Raw genomic sequence first — 25,708 nt, forward strand, 5'->3', positions numbered from 1 at the left:
GTTAAATCAGCACCTCAGTATCCATCAAAAGCCCTTGTAACCCCTGGGATGGGCTCTGATTCCTTCTTCTTGTGAAAAGCTACTGAAGCAAAGGTGCTGTTAACAGCATTTTTTCCTCCCCCACTTCCCCTCCACCCTCCTGAGGTCCCTGAGGCCATCACCCTGTGTGTCTCTTGGACACCGCCTGCCCCCCACTTGTCTCTCACAACCCCCCGAACATGGCCCCGAGTCACAGGGAGGAGCAGGCACCAGGGGGAACCCATCCACAGGGCAGGATCACAGGACCACTGCCGGGAAGGAGAGTGTCTCCAACACTGCCTGCAGCTCACAGCCAGTCCGAGTGAAATGCCACCACCCGGCACATGAGTCTCAGCCCCCTCCCCTTACCTTTGGCGGCTCCAGGCTCCAGCATTTGTTGTAAAAAGGCTCCACGTGGGGCTCGGGTTCTCCTCCTCCTCTCTCTAGAAGCTTTCCTGCTGCCGCCCTGCGCAGTCCAGATGAAAGCGGATCCACCCGCATGCTTTGCAGCTGCTCCTGCAAGAGCCTGGTAGGGAGAGCTGTGGTAGAGAAGATTAATTTTAGCTTCAGTTTCCTCTTTCCTCCCCCTTTAGAAAGAAGAAACAAAAGCCCAGAGGTATGTTATATTAATTTATTTGGGACACACCAAAAAGGGAAAGTCAACAACTGTTAACGTACAAAAGTACAGAATCTGGGACAAGATTTACTGTCCTGATTAAAAAGGCACCATGGTCCCAAAGAAGAGTAATCAGAATACATCATTATAGAAATCTCCCCCCTGTTGCAGCAGAAACAGAGCCAGGCTTTGGCTCTATCCACAGTCAAACCCAGTTAAAAAACAAATATGATTTAAATGCAATAAACACTGCTCAGCCTGTACACAATGTCATGAAAAGAATCACAGCCTAGAAGATGGTCATAATTATTAAACAGCAAACGATTAAGTATGTAACTGAGGAAGACAGCAGGCTTCTGACGTCTTCAGCTCAACTTTCTGCAAGACACATCAGTTAAACTGAAACCAGTAGGCTGAGTATGGGGCTTCTGAATGAAATGTAATTCCCTGTGGTATACAGGAAGTCAGATTCGACAACCTTAAATTCCCTGAATCCCTGAAAATCATGAAGCGCTATACAGCTGTGTTCCATACTCAATTCAACCCTGTCGGATTTACTTTACACGCTAGCACTTATACTTCATCTATATTTTTAATACAAAGGGAGTTTTACAGCAGTTATTACAAAAACATCTATTTCTGCGAGGTCCGAGCTTGGCTATATTCCCTGCTGAAACAGAGCTGCTGGTGTAAAAGCCCAGTGAGAGGCTAGAGTCCAGCACCTCAGGGCTGGAAGGCAAATAGTTTAAACGTGACATCATTTGCACGGGGAAGCCAGTGAAGCACGTCAGAGAGAGGAGGAGAGAGAGGGCTGCGATCTCTCAAGCAGAGGAGGCTGAAGGGTGTTGCAGAACGCGGGTTTGTGCAATGAAACCCGTAACGACACCAGCAGTGATGCGGAATGCACTGCGTTCACTGGATATTCTGCAGCCACTTACCAAGAGGAACTTCTCAGAGACACAGGGTAAAGATCCTGGCAATTAATAAAGAGCAAGTTCACTGGGAAGCCGACGTATCACTCAGAGCTGGACAAATCCGTCCCTAGGCAGAGGGACAGAGCAGATACACGCTGCAGCCTGACTACGCAGCAGGGCCAGGGCGGCTGCTGCTGGGCTTTGCCTGGCTCCGCTGCATCTGACTTGGAACAGCAGCTACCTGGCGTTTCATTCCTCCTTTGGCATAGGACTTCAAAGCAGTCCAAGAACTGATTCATCAAAGTAACAGGAGCTGTCAAAATTATTTGTACATGCATTTATTGTTAAAGGAAGCAAAAGCTAAAGAATGAAACAGCACGAGTTAATGTCAGTAAAATGATATGCAGGACATCTAGGAAAGAAACGGAGAAAAGCTGAGATACTGGAGTGGGGAAATCAACGTTCACACTGAAAGGTAAATCTGAAAACCAGGCAAGTTTGAGCTCTTTCTACCAGAGTATTTCTGTGGACAAACCAAGACTTCACTTTGTGCTGTTAAATGTCATCTGGCAAGCTCTGGGAATCTCACCGGAGAGATCCCCAGCGCTGGGTTCCGTACAAAGTTCAACTCTCTCATCTTTAAAAACCAGTAAAGCAACCCTAACTGAGAAGGGCAGATACCCTTGTACTGCATGTATCTAAAATCACAGACACATCACTGTTGGGGATATATGTGGGCAAGAGGATGACACCTTTTTCAAACAGACTCTTGGTGGAAAACTACCACTTCCACCCCACTGGTCTGCACGTACCTACAGGGGGAGGAAAAGCAAGCCCAGACTTCGGTGCCTTTTGCTGCAAATACCACAGCTACACACGGGGAAGTTTTTTTCTTCCCTACATCCTAAGATGACAGGACAGTGCAATGGTTTCTAAAACTCTTCCCATTTTAAGCTGAACGATGCAGTTTGCATCCTTCCCTCTATCTTCAGACCACTCCCCCTCCCTGGGAAGATAAGACTACACCAGTTCGTTTAGGATTCACACCTCTGATCCTAGATTAGGGACTTTGTATTAACTCATCCAATTAGAGGAAGGTCTATCCTGATCAATGAAACATCGTTAAAATAGAGTCCAGAATAAAGCATCCAGAACCACCGCTGCTTTTACAGCCAAAGCACTCAAATGCCTCCTGATCCCTCTCTCCCTCCCTCCCCAAGCAGAAGAGCAATCCCTCCACGACATGACAAGACGCCTCTCTAGGACCGGGTAACACAACGTGAAAACCAGCTTCCTTCCTCACAGAAACGCCAAATTCTGCTGAAAAGGGATGAAGACCTCTCCCTCCCACGGAAACCGGCAGGAGCGAGGTCTCTTCAGCACATTCATTTCCTATTAGCAACAAGTCCGAGTTATTTCCCTGCAGTAAATCAGTCCTGTTAGGCCACCACTGGCTCAGAAATGGTGAGAGACTTCCAAAAACCCACCGACGTAGACAGGACCTTGGAAGAAGAGGCTCATGCACTACATAACCTTACATCATCCGCTCCGTTTGAGTCTTCGTGTCATTAGTCGCCGACTACTTATCCTTCCAAGTCCACGTGGTTTAGTCCTTGTCGCTGTTGTTGTCATCCCAGCACCTTTCCCCGGAGGCAGGATGTTCCTGAGCTCTGGCTGGGGATCTGCGACACTCACTTCCAATTGATTGTGGGATTTCAAACTTGCCTAACGTGTGTACTGCCACCTTGTACTCCAGCAGCTCTGCTTGCTGACCACAGCATACACTAGCAGTTTTCGACCTTCTCCACAGTCTCATAGAACCCAGGCCTAACTCTCCTGATGCTCATCCGTATATGCTGGCACTCCAGGGGCATGGCATCGCTGGCAGGAGTCGCGGCACCAGTGGACCAGGCAGTGCAGCGGCGCTTCCTTCTGCCCCTCAGTGAGAAGGCAGGAGCCCCTCCGTTCTCTTCCTCAGCGAGATAGGATTCATCCACGCTCGTGCCTTCATCCGATTGCTCATCACTTTTATACGTCATTTCCTTCGATTTGTTTCCTTCCTTCTCCTCCCTGGCAAGCTTCCTGAAGTGCTCCAGACACTGTATCTTCTGCCTTCTTTCCATCATCTTCAGTTCCTGCTTGTCTGTGAAATCTTCGTAGTACATTTTCCTTTCGCTTCTTTGATCTTCAAGAAATTTCCATTCGATGCCAGTCATTTTTATTCCACTGTATTCCTCCAATTTATTTCTCAACTGCGCGTCTGTACAAAATATGTCAAAGAGCTTCTCCGAACTCTCGTTGAATTTGTCTGCTCTCTCCGTAAAAGCCTGGTTCTGTCTCTGCTTTCGGGTCTGATACAATCGGGTAAACTCCTCGTACATTTTGAGGATGAGTTTCTTTATATTTTGTGTTCCAATGGTGTGCAAGTTGCAAACCAACCAGTGCTCTTGCAGGTGCTCAGCAAGCAAGTAGGCTGCATCCTCCTTGGAGCGCTGGGCCTGGCCCGCTCTTTTGGGCTGCAGTAGGTACAGCATGTTCTGCACCACATCCTTCTTGGTCGGCAGTATTCCCTGGGTGAAGCCTGAAGACTCCACGTACTCAACAGATCCCAGAGTCTTCCGTGCTTTCACCTCGCTATCCAGTGCTTCCATCACTGCTCGCTTATCCCGCGGTTACGACATAACCTGAAAGACAATTTGAGAGGCGCTACGTGAGCGGGGGCATCTTTCCCCGCACCGCCAGCGAGCAGAGGGCAAACCCCGCTCAACACCGCCGGGCCGGGGCCTTCCCAAGGCGCTGCGGGGCCTACCCGCGGCCGGTCCCGCCACCCGCGGCCAGCGGCGCCCCGCGGGATCGCTGCGAATCGCCTCAGGCTGCGGCCGCCCCGGGCGCCGGGCTCCGCTCGGGGCACACGCAGGGCCCGGCCCCAGGCCCCGCCGGACGCTGCTCGGGGCCCGGGGCGCTGAGGGGGCTCCGGGGGAGGCCCGGCCCGGCCCCGCCGCCGCCGCCTCGCCCCCCGCGGCCCGGCCCCGGGCGCTGAGTCACGGCGCTGCGGGAGCGGGGCCGGGGCCCGGCCGGGGCCCGCTGAGGGGGCTGAGGGAGCCGGGCCCCGGCCTGCCCCCGGCCCGGCGCGGCCCCTCCCTCCCCGGGGCTCACCGCCATCTTGGAGGGGGCTCTGCCGAGCTTGCGCAGGAGGGCGCGGGGGGAACGGGCCGAGGTCGCCGCCGCCATCTTGGAGAGGGGCAGCGCCGCGGACCGCTCCCGCCCCTCTCCGCCCCGCCCCGCCCGGCCCCAGCGGGCACGCGGCGGAAGTGCGCAGCGCCCGCCCGCCTGTTCCGCCCGGCTCGGGATTGGCCGGCGCGGGGAGGCGGGGAGGGAGCGGCGCGTGACTGTGAGCGCGCGCCTCGCGGCGCCCCGCGGGAGGGGGGAGGGGGTAAGGGAGAGCGGGGGTGGGGGGACTCCCGCGCGGCCCCCGTCCGGAGCCGATTGGCCACGAGGCGGGGACCGCCTGCCGGGGGCCAATGGGGAGGGGGGAGTGCGGGGCGGGAAGGAGGGCGGGAGCTGATTGGTCGCCGCGCGGGTGGCGGCTGCGGGCGGCCAATGGGGGAGGGCGGCGTGGCCGGGGCGGGCGCCATTACTGCGGGCGAGGCGCTGAGGGGAGCCCTGAGGGGAGCCCTGAGGGGCTGCACCCAGCAGGGGGCCCCCACGGCTGCGCCCTTGTCCCCACAGCACCAGGAGCGATGGGTGCCGGGACGGAGCCGCCGGGCCCCGCGCCCAGCAGCGTGTACCTGGACTACAATGCCACCACCCCACTGGCCCCCGAGGTGGCCCAGGCGCTGGGGGAAGCTGCCTGCCAGGCCTGGGGGAACCCCAGCAGCGCCCACCCAGCAGGTAAGGCCTGGGGCAAGGGCTGGGTGCGGGGGCTGTGGGTGCAGTGACAGCAGTGACGGAGCGGCTGGGCCTGGCCCTGCAGGTAGGAAGGCCAAGGAGCTCATCGCTGGCGCCCGGGAGAGCCTGGCGAGGATGGTGGGAGGCCGGCCGGAGGATGTCATCTTCACCTCAGGGGGCACGGAGGTGAGGGTGCTGCTGTGTGAGGAGGGTGGGGAGGAACGGCGCTGTGCTTTCTCCAGGCGTTCATTGTTCTCTCTGTGTTCCTCACCCCAGGCTAACAACATGGTGATCCACACTGCCCTCAGGCACTTCCGAGAAAGCAAGGGGCAGGACGGGGCCACGCCGCATATCGTGACATCGAGTGTGGAGCACGACTCCATCCGTCTGCCGCTGGAGCAGCTGGTGAAGGAGAGCCTGGCAGGTGAGCTGGGTGCTGGTACAGGGACAGCAAGAGGCAGGTCATGCACATGTGGCCCCAGGCTCAGGTTTGAAGCATGGAACGCAGGGGATTTGCCCTACTGGCAGTTTTGCTATGCTAAAGGTGAAAAGCGGACAAAGACAGGGACCTGCTTGCTCTGTGATGTTCCTCTTTTCCCCCCTCAAATGGCACTGACTCTTGAGATGTGCCCACGTTCCCACAGGCTGCATGTTTTACCTGGTTGGCATCTGATGCTGGTACCCTCTGCTTGTATGCCAGTTGCCCACGTAGCCCTCCTGCCCTTTCAGCAGCGTTGGGACAGCCCTGGACGCTGCTGCGCTGTCCAGCAAACCTGAGGGCTTGTTTCTTGGCTTGCAGAAGCCACCTTTGTGCCTGTGTCCCCGCGAAGTGGGCAGGCCGAGGTGGACGATGTCCTCGCTGCGGTGCGGCCGACCACCTGCCTGGTTTCCATCATGCTGGCCAATAACGAGACGGGGGTCATCATGGTGAGTCTGCGGGCAGCAAGCGGCACGGGATGCGGCCAGGAAGGTGTCCAAGAGACATGGTCACAGAAAGGCCCTTGATAAGGGGGAGCAGACGGTCCCTGTGATACAGACCTTTCTCCTTCCTGCCAGCCGGTCTCAAAGCTGAGCCAGCACATCCACATCCTCAACCAGAAGAGGGTGGCGGAGGGGCTGCCCAGGATCCTGGTGCACACGGATGCGGCACAGATGATTGGCAAGGGGCGCGTGGATGTGCAGGAGCTGGGGGTGGACTACCTCACCATCGTGGGGCACAAGGTACAGCACTGCTCGCATGGCCCAGTCGCCTTCGCAGATATCCCTGCTGGGGGGACCTTGGGTGGCTCCCACAGCATGGCCAGAGCTGGGCAGCTGCAAAGGGCTTTTGGGAGATCACTGCGGGGCTGCGAGTCCCCCAGGTGAGAGCTGGGGGACAGCCTCTGCCAGTCAGGGGCTTTGTTTGGAGGGGCTGCAGGAGGTGGCTGAGGCTTGGGGACAGCTCTGGGGTCGGGCAGGGTGCCCATCACGGGGCACCTGGCACTGTGCCCACGTGGCTGGTGCAGCTCTCTTCCTCCCTGCAGTTCTACGGCCCGCGGATCGGCGCGCTGTACGTGCGTGGCCCTGGCACCACCACCCCGCTGCACCCCATGCTCTTCGGAGGGGGACAGGAGAGGAGTTTCCGGCCGGGGTAAGGTGCCCGGTTGGTGGCTGAACAGCCAGGGGTCACAGGCGGGGAGGGGCTGTGCCCTGAGGCTGGAGAACAGACTTCTAGTCCAGCGAAATGCAAGTCCCTACCTGCTCTTCCCTTCCAGCACTGAGAACACCCCAATGATCGCTGCCCTTGGCAAGGTGAGTGGGTGATGGTGGCGGAGGAAAGGCTTCTCAGGGCTGCTGCCTGGCAGAGCCAGCATGGACGCATCCTGCTGCACTACTCCACCTCTAGAAGTGACAAGCTCTGGGTGCGGGAGGGCAGGTGAACTGCAGGGGAAGGAGATAGGACTTCTGGTGCCAGTCCAAGGAGCTGCTTCCAAGTGTTGGCTGCAGGTTTTGCCCCGCAGTCTGCCTGGCAGCAGGGCAGGCACAGCTGGCACCGCTCTGCAAGCTGTCAGGATGGGACCTGGTGGGGGCAGCTTCTGGGAGGCTGGATGTGGAGGGAGGTGTCTGGGGATTGCTGAGGGAACCTCTCTGGGTCTCCTCAGGCTGCAGAGCTTGTGAGCAGGAACTGGGAGGCCTACGAGGCCCACATGCGGGATGTTCGGGACTACCTGGAGGCCAGGCTGGAGGTGAGCGGATCCAGTTCTTGTCCATCTCTCCCCTCCCTGGGACTTGTCCTGCAGGATTTGGGGCCTTGAGGGCACACTGGGACAGAGCTGCTTGCTTCCCAGAGCTGTCTGCAGCCCTCTGGTCCTTCCAGGCATCCTTTGGGAAGCAGAGGCTCCACTTCAACAGCAAGTTCACGGGCTCCAAGCGACTCTGCAACACCTGCAACTTCTCCATTCTGGGCCCAGGCCTTCAAGGTAGCTCTGCTCCCACCTCCCCTGCGCACGCTTCCCGCGGGGAGCTGCGGGCCTGAGGCACGTGGGAGCTCGGCCACGGCTTGGGCACGGAGATGAGGTGGGCAGCGGCCCTCAGAAGGAGCCTGGGCACGGGGAGACCTGCGTGTGTGTGCTGCAGGGCGCAGGGTGCTGGCTCACTGCAAGACCCTCCTCGCCAGCGTTGGGGCTGCCTGCCACTCCGAGAAAGGGGATCGGTAAGCAGCCAGCTGGGCCAGTGCCTCTCCTCCCAGGAGAGAGGGGGGAGGCAGGGAGAGGGGCCTGGGGGTGGCTGTGGGCAGCACTGCCTGGAGCAAAGCGAGTGCAGGGCTTTGCTGAGAGTAGCACAGGAGGTTGTTGCATAAAACACGGCTGGAACATGTGGCTGCTGCGGGAGGGACTTTGTTCCCCTGGGCTGTGGTGATCCAGCTGAGCCTGGAAGCACTCCTTGGCGTGTGGCACTGCCGGCAGTCTGCCTGTGTCTGCGTGCCTGGCTTGCCCAGCCAAGCCTATGTAGGGTTTCCAGAGGGCTCCTTTGGGTGTGCGTGGGACAGCAGCTGTTTTGGGGCTGGTTTAGAGCGGTGACATGTAGAGCTTGCAGTCCCTGGAAGTACTGGGGAGGTTCTCAGAGGGGAAGAGTCAGATCTGCCCCAGGGCAATGAGCTGGGTGCGAGCAGATGCCTTTGGGAGGTAGGCAGGGCACTTCACTGGTTTGCCTCGAGTGCATCTGTCCAGACATGCTCCTTTCTATGGCTCTGTGAATCTCTCAAGCGGTGTGTGCACTTCTTTGGCCTCCCAGTTAAACCCTCTCCTCCCTGCCTGTGTTTCAGGCCCTCCTCGATCCTGCTCAGCTGTGGGATCCCCTACGAGGTGGCGCAGAACGCCCTGCGGCTGAGCGTGGGGCGGGACACCACCCGTGCTGATGTGGACCTGGTTGTGCAGGACCTCGTGCAGGCTGTGGCACGGCTGGGCGAGGACGGAGCCTCGTAGCCCCCAGGACTGCCCAGCTGCCCCCCAGGTTCTCGGGGTGGGGTTTTGCTCTGCTTCGTCCCTGGGAGCTGGCTGCAGGCAGGGCAGGGAGCAGGAGCTGCGTGGTTGAGGTGGCCACCCCTTTTGTGGCGGCTGTGCAGGGGTGGGATGGTGATAAGCTGACAGCAAGCCCCTGCCCACAGGATGTGCCCTTCCTGTCCTGTGGCTGCAGGCTGAGTCAGTTTGGACTCCAGCTCTGACAGGAATAGCTTTCTGCCCAACGCCCCAGCCAAACTGAGCCAGCCTGCAGTTTGGAATTGATGCGAGGGAAGCGGTTGGCTGGAGGAGGAAGCGAGATTCCTGCTTCATCAGTGACGCACTCCTAGTTCTGCTTAGCTGTCTGTCAGCTCCTGCTCGCAGGGATCGTGGCGGGGCTGCTTTGTCCCCACAGTGCATGCCCCTCGAGCAGAGAAGCTTGCTGAGACGCTGGGGGCTGTGCTGGGGAGGGGGCTCTGCTGCTTTGGGGCTGGGGCAGCTCACCAGGGGTCTGCTCGGGACTCCCCGCTGCGTGGTGTGCTCAGAGCACCTTGCTGTCCAGAACTCCTGGCTTGCCAACACATTGTCGCGTGCTCAAAAGTTGCTCCAAGCTCAGCTCCCTCCAGAGCGTAACAGGCATGGAAGCTGCAGGGGTTGGAGCCTTCTGCCCTGGTTGTTTTCCCCAAAGGAAGCCAGCCCGCTGCCTTCCCGCTCAGAGGAAGAAAGGCCATCTGGCCCCGGGCGACGTGGGGACTTGGCAGCAGCGCGGCAAGAGGCTGGGCTGGGAATTGCGCTGCTGCTGCCAGAGCCCCGAGCTCCCACAGGACGCTGTGGCTGGGAAGGGGGCAGGCATGGCTTTCCCAGCACAGCGTTGCGTTACCTGCTCCCCTTTCCTCCCCTCCTTGCAGCGGGCAGAGCCCCTGGTGCCAGCTCTACATGCTCCAAAAGGAAACGGCAGTTGTGCCTGCCCTAAATGTGTGCCAGCACTGGAGGAAACATGTCACCCCTGCGTGCCAAGGCACTTGCTGCGATCACTGCTGTAGGAGGACACGCGTGCCGCACACAGGAGGAGCACGGCAGCTGGGCTGCTCAATCTCGGGCAATCTGCTCTCCCTTGATATTCATAGGAATAAAAGTAGTTGCCACTGCTGTGGCTCTTTCCTAAGTAAAATGTACTTTCTGTGGTGTTTTGGGGGATGCAGGGCTGGCTGGGGTCCTTAGAGGGATGTTTTCTCCCCTCGGTAAATACTTGTGGCTCAGAGCAGAGGCACAACCTGCTGAGCGGGGAGGTGCTGCCCCAGTCCTCAGGCAGGGCCGCAGTCCCCCAAAGCCTGGGGGGCCCTGCTCACGCCCTGCTTGCTCCCTGCTGCTTGAGCTGGGAAGCCCAGAGCAGCAGTGGTGACACACGGGGCCCTTTATGGGCAGCACATTTCCAGAGGGCTGAGGTGCCTTGGGACTGCCTGGGACGTGTGGTAGGCACAAAGCCGCCACCTTCTCTACTGCTGGTTTCCTTCTGGGCCGGTCCTGCAGTGCCCTCTTTCAGCCCTGATGGGCAGATGAGCTCTGAACACCCAAGTTTCCCATTTTGGATGGCAACCACGAGGATATCCTCAGCCAAAACGCTTCTTAGGGCCATGCTTCAGCTCCAAGCTGCAGCTGGGCTCCAAGTGCAGGTGCCAGTCCAAGGCTCAGCACTGCGCCCCTGCCACAGAGCCTGGGGTTGGGGGCACAGAGGGGGCTCCTTACTTGTGCCCCTGCTGCCACACTGCTCGGGGGCGTGTGAACTTGTCACAGCGTGCCTGCCACATGCTGCAGGTGCTTCCCTGATATCCTCCACACATGGAACAGCATGGGTGACTGGTGACACCTCCTGGTGGGGGGGGCCTTGCGCCCCTTCCTCTCTGGTGGTTTTGGGAGCCCAGAGCCCCTGGGCCACTGAGTGCAATGGCTTGGGGTTTGCAGCTGACAGAACAGCGGGAGGTGTCATCTTTGTTACTCTGCAGGTGGTCAGAATCAATGGGCTTGTGATGCTCTCTGTTATCATGAACTGTTATATCTGTTAACCCTTATCAACGAGGAGTCTTGTTGATATCTTATCTCCCTGTTCAGAGACCCATATTTAATCTATTCCAACCGTTGCTGTGGTTTTCCAGCTCAAATACCCTAAGAGAGCAATTCCCGGCAAGCAGCACTGAAAGCCCCGGCCTCCTCCTGTGCCTGGTGGGCAGGGGGTGCAGAACAAACCCATCGCGTGCTCAGATCCTCCTGCTGTGTCGTGTCACAGGAGGACGAGAAGCTGAGAGCCAACGCGCTGCTGCCCAACCTCACGCTGTTAGCAAAGCTCACAGCAGAGCAGGAAAGGTAGGCAGGGGGATTCATGCAACTGCTGCGTCGCAGTTAGTGGCAGAAAGCACAACTGCGGCCATGTTCTTAGACACCGGTCTTGCTGTTTCCGAGCCATACACTAGCACAACCAGGAAGCAAATTTGGAACCATAAATCAGATTGACGAGTCGAATGGGTTTTGTAACTGAATTGTTAAGATCCAATCACGCTGACTTCAAAAAACAGTGGAAGAGGACTAGGGCTTTGGTGTTTCCTTAGGCTGGGAAATGAATTTAGGGCTGACTGTCCTGGGAATGGCTGAACAGTCACTAGATGCCCATCAGGCTGTTCCTCGTTAACACCACTGTTCGCACCTCAGTCTCAAATGCAAATCTTGTTTTTCCCCTTGTGTAATAGTTAAAACAGCTTTTGGGAGAAGTGGTTCCAAAGAAATAACATTGCGCTGCTCCAGGGGCAGCTTTTTTATTATCAGAGATCTTCCAGGTCTTGGAGACCTCTTTCACAGCTGGGGACAGGTGGAGATCCAGTTTTGGGGGCTGTTTTTTCCCCCACGCAAGGGGTGGGGGAAAGAAAACCCTAGAAGTCTGGGCTTCCTGTGTCAATTGAGAGAGAAGTTTAACCACAGAGCACAAAATGCTTTACGGATGTATTCTTTTGTTTATACACACACAGGAAACACAAGTACCCATCACAGAAACATTACCATTTCTTCATTTAGAACATTACAGCCAGAGTGGAAGGAGTGTTATAGAGGACACAAACGCTCTGCTTGACCATTGTAATGTTTTTACTGTTCATTTCCTACTACCCCAGCACACGGGACTGGCAGTCACCAGTGAATCCCTCTGTCTCCGTATTGCTTTATCCCAGGAAGGTGAGGAGGAAAATGCCTACGGTTCGGCCTGCACTTTGGCAGGGCATCTGTGCTTCCACTCATGCACCCTATGTGCTGCAGACAAAAATCCTTTTCTCATACGACATAAAAATGTCAGTGGTTGTACACACTAGAACAAGTTCACCTGTCACGGAAATCTGAAATTACCAATGTTGCTACATCAGCTGTGAAGATAAACAGTAAGGAGTGGACCTGACCAGTACACGAGAACACAACGGAGTTGGAATACGTCACTTTCACATGGTCACGCAACCAGGACTGGACAACAAAACTGCACTTCATTTAATGGAAGAATCCACAATCTCCTGATAATCCTGTCTTCCTAAATTCTTCCAGGACAGTTTATAACATGCGAGAAAAAAAACACTAACCAAAATAACTGCTCCCCCAATGAGATCGTAAGTACCTGGGAAGATGCGCAGCACGATGAGCTGCAGGACCATGGCGATGACTATCTCCAGGTGCTGTACAGTGCTGACCAAAGCGGGATGGAACTTGCTCAGGGCGTAGTAGACCCCCAGGAAGGCTGCCGTGGAGCAGAGGCAGATGGCAAGGAGATAGCTCCAGGTTTCTCCATCCAGCGGGACGATTGGCTCCTGAAGCACGAACATGGTGGATGCTCCCCACACGGTTCCCGTCCAACTGAAGGTGAACAGTGCTGTCCACATGCTGATGTTGTCTTTGATTGACCTGTAGACTATCATGGAGAGAGCAGTGGTCAAGCCCGCCATAACGGTCATGGTGTAGCCAAAAGCTTCCTTCCAGGTACTCAGCAAAGAGTTTTCTTCCTTGACGATGTTGGGGATCATGACCAGACAGACACCAAACACGCTGCCGACGACAGTAATTATGTCTACGTAAGCCATTCCTTCATCTACCAGTAAAAAAGCCAAAATGGCACTGAACACTGTAGTGGTAGCCCTCCACATGATGGTCCCATTACTGGGGGGAACTATGGAGAAGGAAGTGTAAGCACAGGTAATAGAGATAACGTTGCAGACCCCGTAGAAGAAGAGCCGGAGTCTGTACCCTTTGGGGCCAAAGGGCGGCTCATGGTAATAACACACAGCAGTAAGGGACAGAACCTGTAGGACCGAGCGGATGAAAATCAGCTCTAGGGATGGCACTTTGGAACGATCGGAAATTAATCTCGTAATTAGAGCCACGCATCCATGAGCCACGGCAGATCCAAAAAGCACTATCCACATTTTCCTCGACTGCAGTATATTTCCTTCGGGAAAGTTCTGGAAATGCCCCATCTCACTGGCTTTTGGTAGTTGTGCTGGCTGGAGCTGGGTGTCTATCGTACCAAAAAAGGTCCTTCCTCTCTTTTTCCCATCGCTCAACAGTCTTTTTTTAGGGTTATCCTCCATAAATACACCAGTATCTTCATTACCATCCTCATATCCCTCTTCTCCTGGCTGGGGGTAATGAGAAGTATATTTTACCGTTACCGTGTTGGGATGAATTTTCACTCGCTTTTTGACTGGGTATTTTGGGGAAGATGTATCCATTTCCTCGAAGAAACGTCCTGGTCTTGAGGAAAAAAATGGGGATGCACTGTTATCTTTTTAGGTAATGGACAGGGAGAGACTCATTAGTATGCAAATGCTACTAGTGTTTACAAGCTATTTGTATGAACCAAGTCCAAGTACTAGTACATTGTTTTTGGTTTTGCTTTAATTTTCCAGTCTGCTACTGCTAAATACCTTTGATAGTCAGGCCATTTGGATCTCCTTAAAAGCCAACTACAGAACTTTAGTCACTAATTTCTGAAAATAATGTACATTCTCATTATGTTAGGGTGCATAATGTTCTAGTATATTCATATTCTAAGAGGAAGTTCTCTTGCTAAAGCTTTTTGGATGGTAAATACCCTGTAATTATGAATTATACGTATTGTTAATTGCTTGCTAATGTTACAAGATTACGGAAAAAGTTTGGCAAGAGGAGACGACATCCTTGTTTGTAAACTGACAGAGAACACCGCAGGGAAACAGGGAGGATCCCTGAGCAAGTCAGCTTAGTACCTGAATAAACAACAAATTTTGTAACAATACTTTGACAGTGTTACAAACTCTTCTTTTCACATCTTTCCAGTGATTGATTTTGCAACAGATTTGTTTTGCAAGTCCGAATCAATATTTAGTTATTTATTTCACATAGAGAAAATTTGGAAGGGCTGATCCAGATGACTAACCAGGCCTCCCGCTGGCAGCCAAGGGACAGGTGGGTGTACAGACACCCCCGCAGCAAGACCACCCCTCCACCTCCTGCTGAAGGTCCACTTCACACCACACAGCAGCGTGAGCTCTCCCCTCGGTGCCTCTGTTGGTGCACACTGTGACACACAGCAACGCACACAGTGCCGCTTGTGTCACCGTGGTGGCATCAGCCTCCTGAGACGAGCAAACAATCCCTTCATGGCACCCGGTCATCAGCACAAGCACTTCTTGGGCTTTGCTGTTGCAGACACGTGCGGGGGGCTCACAGGGAGCCCCCCTGCAGCTCTCCCCCAAGCATGCCATCGCTGTCCCCAGGCCCAGGATGACAGCACGGCATTGGTTTATCACAGGCACAGGGATGCCACCAAGATTACTTTGCTGTGCATGGTGCCCTCCACCACCAGCCCTTCCAAATGAAGCGGCAGCAAGGAAAATGTGATCTGCCTTCTACAAACACCACTGTGTCCCAGCAAATAAATATAATTACCTGCTCTTGAGAGGTTCAATTCCAAGCCCGAAGGGGAAACCACCTTTCTGTCATCTACATCTTTGTCCGGATGTCTAAACAGAAACAGCAGATGCTCTGATACCAAACAGAACGGGTTACAATGACCTTAGCACAGCAATTAATGCTCAAGGTAGGCACAAAATGTTCTGATTGTTGAAAGTTGAAAATCTGAGACACACACTACCATGCCTAAGAGGCTGTGCTCCTGGGGAACTGGCAACCCCAGTGCATCATTACGGAAAAGATAAAAAGAAAGAAAAGAGCAAGCAGTCGGTGTAACCTTGCTAAAGCCACTCCAACCATCTCTCAGAATTACTGACTGAACTAACCTAAAGAATGAATGGTGCTTTGTGAGTGTGAGGTTCCTGCAGTTTAATAGCAAGAAAATGTGATCATCCCATGCCCACCATCCTGCCTCACTGCCTTTGCAGAGGCAAGGATGCCCTGGAGGACCCATCCTCCTGACCCAGCCGCCAGGAGTCCAGCCCAGCGCTGCTGGTCACAGCGGTTTTGTCTCTCATGCCTGCAGGGGACAGGTGTGGAGAGCACTGCAGTCCCTGTGCACAGGGCAACTGCACCAAGACAAGGCAGGCGCCGAAGGTGCAGGGCCACAAGGGAGCAAACAATCGGGCTGTGGACAATCAGGCTGTGGATGATCGGGCTGTAGACAATCAGGCTGGATGCACAACAGCACATCCTCAGGGAGACACAGGGTTGGAGCCACAGAGCAAAAGGCAGTGTCAGAGCAGGTGCCAGAGCTCTTCACTGAAACGCTTCTGTCCAGGCCAGGCTCAGCCTTGGCATTTTCTCCAGCCCTAATCTGCCTCAGCCAAAGCACTGCCTGTGCCTAGCTGAGGAAAATAATTTACATAAGAATGGGACAGGCTTCCTCTCTCCTCAGGGACTGAGGGTTATTAACCCCTTGCTATATCCCAGCTAAACCGTCGTCTACTTCTTAGAGGTGGAGTGAGTGAATCTGGTAGGGACTACGAGGAACAGGAGAGGGGCAGGCCCCAATCCCAGTGCTGGAGCAGGCGGCAGGGCCAGGCTGGACTTGCCCAAGTAAGCGAGGTATCCTGGGGCACCGCCTTACTCTTGCTTTGGCAGGCTACGCTCCTGGCCTTGCAACACCTCACCGAAGCAGAGATCAGTACATGTTAAAGGGGTCTGAGGGCAAGAAACACCTCTGGCTACTCAGGAAGCCTTCCGCTAGCACTCCTCCTGTTCACATTTCTGCTGCCAACCCTTTTTAAGCACAGCTCAGCTGACAAAATAAACTGTACGACTAAATGCTGGAGGGCTCCAGAGTTTCCATTCACACACAGTGCATATACGGCAAGAAACCTAAGAAACAGCTGAAATGCCAAGGAGAGAAATAAAAAGGAAAACAACAACAACAACAACAACAAAAACTTCCAGAAATGTAAGCCAGTCTTATCATCTACTACTTTTTTTTTTTTTTTTTTTCCCTTAAGGCAAGTTGTTAATTTCAGATTCTTTTAACAGGCAAATGCAAAATGAACTGAATGAGGCCAGGAAGGCAGTGTGCTCCACATCACAGCTTTTCCTACCTACTGTTTCCATTGTGTTTTAAATTCACAATTCTGCCTTGCCCTCCTCCCCACATCTTAAAATTAACACCTTCTTGATCTCCACATTGTATGGATCAGGGACAAAGCATGAGGAAAATAATACAAATGGTGCACAACTGGCATTATTATCAGAGCGGCAGTGAATCCAGCCTGTACAACCTCAGTCATCTCATTAAGAAACAGATGAGTACATGCTGCAACTATTGGCTCATGGAAAAAAAAAAAAAAAGAAAAAAAAAAAGATTTCTTACCATGAGCATATCATGCTTTCTTTCTTTCCTGCTGAGGTTAGATTACATTTTCTTCCAACAAATAATGAAAAAGGGAATAGAAAAGAGACAACGTGCATTTGCAAATTTAGTACTGGACCTGTGTAATGTATTCAGGGATCTCTCTAGAGGAAAACAATAGATCATGAGCACATAACTCAAAATGGCTGTCCTATACAGACCCAGTATTTCCTTCAGCACTGTGAACACTAACAGTTGGAAGGTCTGGGGACCCGAAGGGCAAACAGATGAGGCATGAGAAAGGCAGGAAATGAGAAGTAACAAAAAATAGCAGGAGTGCTTAAATTGAAATTTAATTTTCTCTACTAAGCAGTGAATATATGACAAGTGTCATGCCATCTCTCACACAGGAGATTTGTTTGTACTCTTTGATGGTCTTGCTTCTCTTAACCATCAAGAATTTCAGTTTGGTGCATAACCCAAATCCATGTTTGTCAATCCTCAGCATAAATGTAAAACAATCGGAAGGTAGCACAGCCTGTGCAGAAAACTTGCTGCTTCTCCTTCTGCTGATTCCTTTTGTGGAGATCACAGGAAGGCTTTTTGGTTTGTTTGTTTGTTTCCCTTCGTATCTGGAAACTTAAGATGGTTTATTTGCATGTTCTCTGAAAAATACAATTTGATTTTGAATCCAATTTAATAGAGTGCCAACAATTAAGTACTATGTCAAATTCTCATGTCATATAACGAAACAAACACTCTTAATTCAAACGACAACTTGAGGCGCCCATTTAAATTGGCAGCTCTTGGACATCGCCGGCTGTCAAAATGCGAACTGGTTTCCCACGGGTGAACACCTGATCACAAGGGATTCAATAAACACCACAGATCACTAATACAACACACTCCACGAGTTCTTTACATAAAAAGGCAACCTGCTGCAGCCCCCAAAGCCCTGCACAGGGGTGGGCAGAGCCACAGGGCTGTGCGCCGCTCCCCTGCCCAGGGCTGGGAGGCTGGGCTCGACTTCTTGCCCTGCCTTCGAGGTCTGTCTGGTGCTCATAACCAATATTTTCCAATAAACGCAGCAAAACAGTCTGGAGCTCTGCTGGATCTGGCCAAATTCAGCCAGCCACCTGCAAAGCCGTCACGAAGGGCTCGCAGGCAGGGCAACTGCCGTTCCCCCCGGAGTCAGGAGCAAGCAGCCAGCCCTCCCCACGCCCTGAGGTGTGGGCCCGGCAGGTTGTCCCTCTGCCGCTTCTGGGGGAAAAAACAAAACAAAACAAACCAGAACTGAATCCTGACAGACTCAGACCGCGATCGTCGCGACTGTCGGCGGGCCGCAGGCGGTGCCTGTCAGGGGCTGGCGGCCGCCCCCGTCAGCGCCCCGCAGGACGCCCCCGTCACCCCGGCGGCTCCGTTACCTGCCTCACCTCGCGCCTCCTCCGCAACGCTGCCCTCCTGCCCACCGCCCGCCGGCGTCCTCCCGAGCTGGCTCCTTCCCGTTCCTCCCCGGGAGCAGCGGCACCGCCCGGCCCCGTGGCCCCGAGCCGCCCTCAGCCCGCTGCCGCCGCTCCGACGGCCCGGCCGGGCGCCCTCAGGGGCAGCGGGAGGCCGAGGCGCCGTGAGGCCGGGCGGGGGCCATGGCTGCGGCACCGCCGAGCGGCGTGACGGGGGCACAGCACCCGCACGGCTGCGGCCGCTGCCGCGGCCCGGCGGCGGCGCCAGGCGGTGTGAGGGAGCGCGGTTGTGTGCGGCGGGACGGAGTGGCGAGCGGGCTGTGTGTGACAGGGGCACTGCGGGGAGCCTGTGGTGCTTAGGCACGGCGCCGAGCACCGCGCACGGAGCGCGGACCGAGCCCGCAGCGCCCAACGCGGGGCTCAGCGAGGGAGCCCCGGCTGTCAGGGGGCCCCGCCCCGCCTCCCTCAGGCCCCGCCCACCGCCGTCTCCACGGCGACGCCTCGCCCCCCCCCCCCTTCTCTCCCGCCCGCACGCGCGGCGCACGCGCGGCGTTTGCGCGCGAAAGACGTTTGCGGCGCCGCGTGCCCGCCCCGGCCGCGCCCCCCCCGGCGGGCGGGAGGCAGCGGAGGGGGGGGGGGGGGGGGGGGGAAGCGCGGGGGGCAGCGGCGGCGGCGGGCGGGCGCCAGGGGGCGCCGGGGCTCCGGGCTCGGCGGCGGCTGCGCCATTGGCGGTCGGAAATGCCGCCAGATGGCGGTTTAGGATTGCGGCTCCGCTGAGCGCGGCCCCCGCCGGCGCCGCCGCCGCCGCCGCCCCGGCCCCGGCCCGCACCCGCCCGGCCCCGGCCGGCTCCGGCGCTCCGCGGGGCTCCCGGGGGCGCCGCCCGAGCGCGGCGCGGCCGCGGGCCGAGGTGAGCGGGGCGCGGGGCGGGCGGGCGTCCGCGGCGCCGATCCAAGATGGAGGCGCGAGGGGCGGGGGCAGCGGGCCGGGGCCGCTCGCTCGCTCGCTCGGTCTCCGCGGCGGCCGGGCCGGGAGCGGGCGCTGCCCGTGCGAGGAGAGAGGCGAAGGGGAGGGGAGGGGAGGGAGGCGGCGCGGGGCGGGGCGGCTCCTGCCGGAGCGGCGGGTCCCCCGGGCGCGGCGCTCTTCGCCGCCATCTCATTGTCCCCGCCGGGGCCGCCGGGGGCGCGGGGCCGGGCTCGGCGGCCTTCCCCCCCCCCCCCCTCCCGTTACGCCTCCCCCCCCCCCCCCTTCCTCCCCGCCGCCACCGCCCGGGCCTGGGCGCCGCGCCCCGGGGCTGCGGGGATGCTCGGGCGGAGCGCGGGTGGCGCTGCCGGGGCCGCGGGCGGGGAAACTCGACGGAGCCGCCGGCAGCCCGCAGCCGGCCCGGTTCGGCCCGGCACGGCCCGCGGGAGGGCGGCGGGACGGCGCCTGGCTGGCGGCCAGGGGCGGCGGGGGGGGGGGACCGGGGGCGGCTTGGGGCCGTGCCCGGCTTGTGGGGGCGGGAGGCCCCGGGAGGGCCCTTGGGGACACGAGGCCCCCTGGGGACACGAGGGAGCCCCCCCCAACCCCCCTCCGCTGTGGTGTCACGGAGCGGTGGCACCGGGGGGATGCTGGGGCTGGGAGATGGGGCCGGGGGTCAGAGCCTCCCGTGGGGGACGGGGAGGTCCCGAGGGGCTGGGGGGGTCCCCAGCCGGCCCCCGCCTCGCCCGGAGCTGCGTGGGGGCCTTCGGGGAGAGCTGCGCCCCCGGGAGCGGGGAGCCGTGGCCGTGGAGCACACCCGCGGGACGTGGCTGCCGGCGTTGGTGTCAGAACAACTTAGTTTCCGCTAGCAGCGTGAGCTTAATTAAACTCCATCGAGCCGCTCGATGAGTATCGGTGATGTGTTCCGCACAATTTCGTGGTACTTCTGGTTCTGTAGAGTTAATCTGGTCGTCGCCTGTAAGAAGTTGTTGAGGGACAAAAAGCCTTCTCCAGGTCACAGAACGAAGGCAACCGTGCCTGCGTTGTCTCATGTGTTTGGTACAGTGGATGACATTAACGTCTGGGTTCAGGCATCTTAAGGCTTGCCCAACTTCCCTGTGTTATTGCACCAGAGATAGGGGTGGTGTGGATGAAGGATTAGTCCAGATTTTCCAGATCCAAAGGAGTTTTTGCCTTGCGTAGTGAGCTTTTGCTCATCTGTAGATAACGAGGTCATTGAGTGAGTATTTCAACACTATAATCCATCAAGCAATTTGAAGAAATCACTGGACAAGAGCCTACATGTATGTTTTCCACTTAAAGGTGCCCTGAGTACGGGAAGAAGTTCTTCTGAGGAGCTGGAGGCTGGTTGATCCTTTCTCTCTGGCTCTCCCATGATCACCTTTGGTGGATAGCCCAAGAAAGTTCTTGTGGTGGGTGTGAGTTTCTCTTGAAATGGCCAGCTGGCCCAAGCGGCGGTGTGGTGGCGCAGCAGGATTCGCTGGGGAGCAGGGCGGAGAGGCAGACTCCGGGGCTGCGATTAGGCTGATAGGACTTAATTGTTACTGGTTGCTCAATGCGGGGCGCTCTGGTGAAATTCTTGGTCTCCACCGCCAATGGACATGCTGATGGATTTACAGCGGTAGGAGGGAGCAGTGAAAAATGGTACTTTCCTGAAGCTGAATGAACGGTTAGGGCCAGCTGTGGAGGTTCAGAGCACCTCTGCTGCAACCGCTGAGCTTAAGGACCAGAGCAGCTGGCAGCTTGCGGTGTCCCGTGGTTCCTCACCTTTTACCAATGTGCTGAAGTTCACTGAGGCCGCATTTATGGCCAAACTTCCACACGCAATATACTGTGGATGGAAGTTCTGAGAGCAGCTGGGATCCTCATCTCAGAGCTTTACCGCTGAGGTCTCCAAGGTTTTAGGAGATAAGCTGCTATCTCTGTAGCCTGCCATTCATATTCAAGTTTTATGTAACGTCTACTGAAACTGCCGCGCACCTTGTGATAGCCCAGAAGGCTCGTGAGTGTTATGTATTTGGATGCATTGGTGGAATGAGTTACTCAGGATGTTTAGGAACTTGGTGGGTGAATATTCTTGATTTGAAAGAATGCTTGCGTAAAGAAGAATATGTACCTTGAGCTTGTTTTCTTGCTGTTTCCCTTTGTTGCAAGGACTTGCTGTGATATGAGGTGGCTCAACATTGGCATTTTAAATATAATTTTAGTAGGCAAGTGAGCCTGTGGGAGTGTAAAGATGTGGTGGGAGAGAAACGCTTAATTGTGATGACTTACTAAGAAAAGTCCTGTTACTGGGATAAGAACATGTCCTTAGCATAGCATTTGTAAATTGTTTTCTAGCAAAATGCAAAAAAAATTCCAACACACTGCCAAGGATTTGAAAGCACTAGCTCTGTAAACAAGGCATACCCCAACCAACAAACTTGGCTTCTTGTCTGCATAAGCTGTGCAGGGACAGCAGAGTGAGTTTTGATGGGGTGCTATTCCTGAATGGGTGGCTGGCATCAGAGATTTGGTTTGCCCAGCTCTGCACCTGGAAGCTCCCCGAGTGTTTGGGTAAGGCTGGTTACAGCCTTCTGGTGCTTGAAGCCAAAACTGAAAGGCGATGCTGGAGTTGGGCACTGCGATAAGGATGCACCTCATCTAAATCTGACATACTGGCACCCGGATTGGAAATGGCAACCAAAATTTGTAAGATACTTGGTGATTTATTCTATTTTTTGACTTTTGGGGTTTTTCCTCTTGTCACTTGTTTATCGTGCGGAGCTCTCATGCTCCCCTATTTCAAGTTCCCATCTCCGCCTCATTTGCAGTGCAGCTGTGTTCTCTTGGTGGCTAAAAATAGAAGGGTGTAGAGTTAGTTCTCTTTCGTGGAAGGGAAGGAGAAATCTTAGAAAGTTTGAGTTCACCAGCAGATAATTCTTGTGTTGTTTCTGTTCAGGGCATCTCCCTTTGTTCTTCATTATTCTTTAGTGTTTTGCATTTCCAAACTGATCTCACTTTGTAGGTTTGGGTGTTGAATATGTGATCAGAAAGCAAAGACCTTTCTTTGTTCCTCTAGAAAATAAGAACTTGAGAGAACATTATTATGACCCCATATTGCAACCTTCAGTGTGAAAATATGCTTCCAAAAGCAAGTGTGATTTTTGGGAAGAAGTTTTTTTTTTTTAATTTTAAGGTAAGCACCACCTTCAGCTGGCTGAGGGAACCAAGGAGGAGTTGCAAAGGGAAAATTCTATCCGTCGTCTTCTGCCTTAGCGCTGACTTTGTAGCCATTTCCTACAATCTGACAAGTCCTGTTGAATATCTGAGTACAGGTAATGGTTTCACTGCTTGACAATCTGTGTGTACCGTCTGTGGGAGAACACCCAGGGATTCAGGTCCTTCTGCTAATATTAAAGGAACTGTACTCCTGGTTTTAATAATTTTACAAGCTTTTTTTCATTTACATCTCTGGAGGAAAGTTTGTAAAATGCTTTTAATAACTGTATACTTGAAATAGCAGGATGACTCGCATGATAGATTTGTCAGGTTATCTTTATTGATCCCAAATGATATCGTGTGCCCTATTCTGAAATGTAAGTCCAATCTAAACTTGGTGAATTTGGTAATTCCATTTTCATTTACACAAATGTCAGAACCGCTTTATTTTGGAAGAAAACATCCACCTTGCAAGTATGGGTGATGCTGTACCTGGTACAGATGGTACACATACAACATTTTTCCCCTCAAGCATTCAGGCCCCCAGCTTGTACATGTGCAGATCCAGAGTGCTGCCCAGCCCCAACCTGCATGTCAAGGGCTCCTTCCATGGCTAAGATGCTCGTCCTGCTTGGGATGGATTTGTAATCTGTTTTAAAGCACATAAGAAGGCGTGAATTAAGAGCAAGAGGTTGAATTGTGAGGCCTTGCCTCCCTCAGCTGAAAGGCGAGCTGTTTGGGGTGGTTCCCAAAAGTAATGTTTTACTAGAAAGCAGCGTGAGGCAACATGCAGCCAGCATGTGTTCCTTGCTGTGCAGGAGTTCACCAGAATAAGTGCCATTTATTCTATAAATAAATCAAATGAGCCTATATTCTGTAACTTTCCACAGAGCAGACTTGTATTATATTGGCAGGTTAGCCGAGTGAAAACAACATTGACAGATTGTTCGGCTTGTAGGAAAAATATTTCCTTGTAGAGGTGCACGGGAACAGACCTGTGCGTCACAAGCGTTTCTAAATTCCAAATGTTTGCTACAATGAAAAAAATCAAAACAATTCCTCTTGGACGCATGCTTCTTTAATAGCAGAGGACAGCATGTGGTACTTTTTTTTTGGAACAGAAAAATCAAATGACAAGCTGAGAGCCGCTCTCCCTCCCCTTTTGAGGGTTAGAATCCCATAGGAGCAGGAAGATACCAATGCGTTAGTGCTTAAGAGTGGAAAATACAACTGCCATTTATAAATACTGTCATTTATTTTGCTGTCTACTGGTTTAATCTCTAGAATAGCTTCTACTAGCTGGTCTGTGGCTCTCTGGACTGTGGCCACACAGCGTGTTAGGTGGGAGAAGAGGTACGATTATAAACTGCCCAAGAGTAAGCACCGCTTCAAGCAGCAGAATTTTTGAAGACTGTTTTGTTTTGAGTCTCCATTACGTGGCTTCTTTGGTGTCTGATCACGTAATCTTGCTGAATGTAGCAGGAATTGGTCCAGAGGTTGAAAATTAGGGATAGTGGGAATTAGAGGAGAGAACAGAGAGCACAGGGTACGCGTACAGAATGCATTTGTGTAGGCCTGTTTCTGTAGGGTCACAAGGTCAAATTCACAGTTGTGGTGATACTGTAAAATAACATACAACAAAACAATACAGTACAGGGCATGCAAGTTGCTGTCAGAACCTCCTCACTGATGGTGCTGAAGTCTGCCTGCTTTTGACTGCTTCCAAACTGCTTCTCAGCTGTCTTTGAGATGTGTTTTGCTGTATATAATGCTCGGAGAATGAAAGTGTGAGTGAAGATCAAAATGGTAAGGATATCTACCAAGTCTTCTGAAGGACTTCTCTGAAAGACTGACGTTTCTGATCCTCTGTCCTTTTAGGTACAGATCACGGTTTGTTTTTCTTTGTCTCCTTTCTATTCCACAGTTCCAGGTGTCTTTCTTTATCTCGTTGAGGCTCGTTCTATTTTAGCTCTAGCTGATCTTTCTACTTGCATTTATGGAAGTCAAATTCACTGATGTGTCCTTCCTCATCCTTCTAAAAAGGGCCAGAAGAAATGGTGTAATTTCTGTAGGTTTGCTTACATCTCCTGCCTTTCCCAGTTGTGGACAGTCTTTTAAAAATATTTTTAATAAGTATTGTTGCTGTAAGCTCTATTTGGACCATTGTTTTCTGTCAAAGTGGTTAACACGGAGCTGAAATTTTCTTTACCTAAAACACATTTTGAGACAATTTTTGGATACTAATTGCTACCCTTTTGTGCAAGATGCTGGGTGCATTGAGAACCTCAAGAGGAAGAGATGTTGAGTACTGTATTTCACTTGATATGGCCAGTCTGAATGATGGCAGTGCTGCCTGTTTGGCAGACGAAAGGACGGTAGGTTGGATGACAGTGAGGATGTGCAGGCAGGTCCCATCGGGTGTCCCAGTGTTGAAGTGGAACGAGCGGAACTGCCTGAGTGGGACAGAAGGAGGGTCTCTGTTCCCACAGCCTGCCTGGTGACTTGAAGACTTGCTCTCTGTTGCATTGAGTGGGAGAACACAGGCAACAGTTAGTCAAATTTCAGGTGAAACCTACGTTACCGGCGCTGTCAGAAAAGGAATGGAAACAAAATGCCCTGCTTCTGGCTTTTTTTAACATGTGTGCTTCAAGATCATACTGTAATACTTATTTTTCTTCCTCAAAGAAACCAGAACAAGCTGTGTTTGCAAAGGAAAGATTTTACACGTTTCTGTTGCTGTGCTTAACTGCAGAGCGCTGGCATTGTGGAATGAAAGCACTCGTGGGTGGTTCTTGTGCGCAAACCTTAGCGCCCGAGGTGGCTGTTGAATTGTGAACCTCTTATCTTGGGGTTGAAATGTTTGTTAATGTTGTAGCCATTAAAGCTGGTAAAACAAACTTTTCTCCTTGGTACGCCTTACTTTTATGATTTCTTGTTACTGCTTGTGTGTCAGTGTCCAGGTAGAAAGTTCAGAGGGAAAATAAAAGTATATTAGTGAGAGAAGTAAGAACCAAGGGAAGCAAAAAGTCACGCTTAAAACAGGTGGCTGGCCATTGTAGCTGCCCTTACTTCCTAGACACTTTTTCTCTAGGCAAGCAAATTGTTATGAAACTGCTAAAACTTGGAGTAAAACTGCTCAAATCCCTCAGAATATTTTCCCAGAGATTTCTACCAGGACTTCACCCGTGAGGATCACAGGACCTTTTGCAAGAATGTTGTTGTTCACCATGGTCCATAGCCTTTGTGCAGAACTCGCTGTCTCTGCCGGTGCAGTGCCAGCATGTGCCACCTGTATCTTCTGTAGTAAATTCTGAAGCACTGCTAGGTTATGCCACTGATGTAGCTGATTTTATTGTGA

The 25,708-nt window shown here is 53.9% G+C and overlaps 4 protein-coding genes across 16 annotated transcripts in view; 2 read left to right on the forward strand and 2 right to left on the reverse strand.

Annotated features, from left to right (window-relative positions):
- Window positions 1-635: 635 nt before the first annotated feature.
- LOC309881426 (uncharacterized protein) lies at window positions 636-4,845 on the reverse strand. 2 transcript variants are annotated; one of them, XM_082767390.1, is made up of 2 exons: window positions 4,705-4,845; window positions 636-4,232 (listed from the first exon to the last, which is right to left on the reverse strand). In XM_082767390.1, the coding sequence occupies exon 2, from the start codon at window positions 4,197-4,199 to the stop codon at window positions 3,333-3,335; it is 867 nt and encodes a 288-aa protein (XP_082623516.1). In that variant the 5' UTR covers window positions 4,200-4,232; window positions 4,705-4,845; the 3' UTR covers window positions 636-3,332. The 2 variants fall into 2 exon arrangements, with proteins under 2 accessions (XP_082623516.1, XP_082623517.1); XM_082767391.1 differs by lacking the exon at window positions 4,705-4,845 and adding an exon at window positions 4,358-4,668.
- A 26-nt stretch (window positions 4,846-4,871) lies between these two features.
- On the forward strand, window positions 4,872-10,080 carry SCLY (selenocysteine lyase). Of its 4 annotated transcripts, none has more exons than XM_082767388.1 (13): window positions 4,872-4,939; window positions 5,278-5,439; window positions 5,522-5,622; window positions 5,713-5,860; window positions 6,236-6,363; window positions 6,493-6,657; window positions 6,960-7,066; window positions 7,191-7,227; window positions 7,578-7,661; window positions 7,793-7,895; window positions 8,053-8,128; window positions 8,741-8,928; window positions 9,824-10,080. In XM_082767388.1, the coding sequence occupies exons 2-12, from the start codon at window positions 5,289-5,291 to the stop codon at window positions 8,898-8,900; spliced, it is 1,260 nt and encodes a 419-aa protein (XP_082623514.1). In that variant the 5' UTR covers window positions 4,872-4,939; window positions 5,278-5,288; the 3' UTR covers window positions 8,901-8,928; window positions 9,824-10,080. The 4 variants fall into 4 exon arrangements, with proteins under 4 accessions (XP_082623514.1, XP_082623513.1, XP_082623515.1 ...); XM_082767387.1 differs by lacking the exon at window positions 4,872-4,939 and adding an exon at window positions 4,950-4,981; XM_082767389.1 differs by lacking the exons at window positions 4,872-4,939; window positions 5,522-5,622 and adding an exon at window positions 4,950-4,981.
- Window positions 10,081-11,904: 1,824 nt separating this feature from the next.
- On the reverse strand, window positions 11,905-18,599 carry SLC35G2 (solute carrier family 35 member G2). 6 transcript variants are annotated; one of them, XM_082767571.1, is made up of 4 exons: window positions 18,144-18,599; window positions 16,732-17,970; window positions 14,868-14,941; window positions 11,905-13,691 (listed from the first exon to the last, which is right to left on the reverse strand). In XM_082767571.1, the coding sequence occupies exon 4, from the start codon at window positions 13,667-13,669 to the stop codon at window positions 12,434-12,436; it is 1,236 nt and encodes a 411-aa protein (XP_082623697.1). In that variant the 5' UTR covers window positions 13,670-13,691; window positions 14,868-14,941; window positions 16,732-17,970; window positions 18,144-18,599; the 3' UTR covers window positions 11,905-12,433. The 6 variants fall into 6 exon arrangements, with proteins under 6 accessions (XP_082623697.1, XP_082623695.1, XP_082623696.1 ...); XM_082767569.1 differs by having other exon boundaries at window positions 18,135-18,599; XM_082767570.1 differs by lacking the exon at window positions 16,732-17,970.
- Window positions 18,600-18,858: 259 nt separating this feature from the next.
- Window positions 18,859-25,708, forward strand: part of STAG1 (STAG1 cohesin complex component) — a 180,333-nt gene continuing 173,483 nt past the window's right edge. For all 4 annotated transcript variants that reach the window (XM_082767502.1, XM_082767501.1, XM_082767504.1 and 1 more), the window contains exon 1: window positions 18,859-19,078. The gene's annotated coding sequence lies outside the window, so the exon portion shown is untranslated. The remainder of the gene's footprint in view (window positions 19,079-25,708) is intronic.

This window comes from Aythya marila, assembly GCF_965140915.1.
Source record: "Aythya marila genome assembly, chromosome: 9".
NCBI classification, from domain to species: domain Eukaryota; kingdom Metazoa; phylum Chordata; class Aves; order Anseriformes; family Anatidae; genus Aythya; species Aythya marila.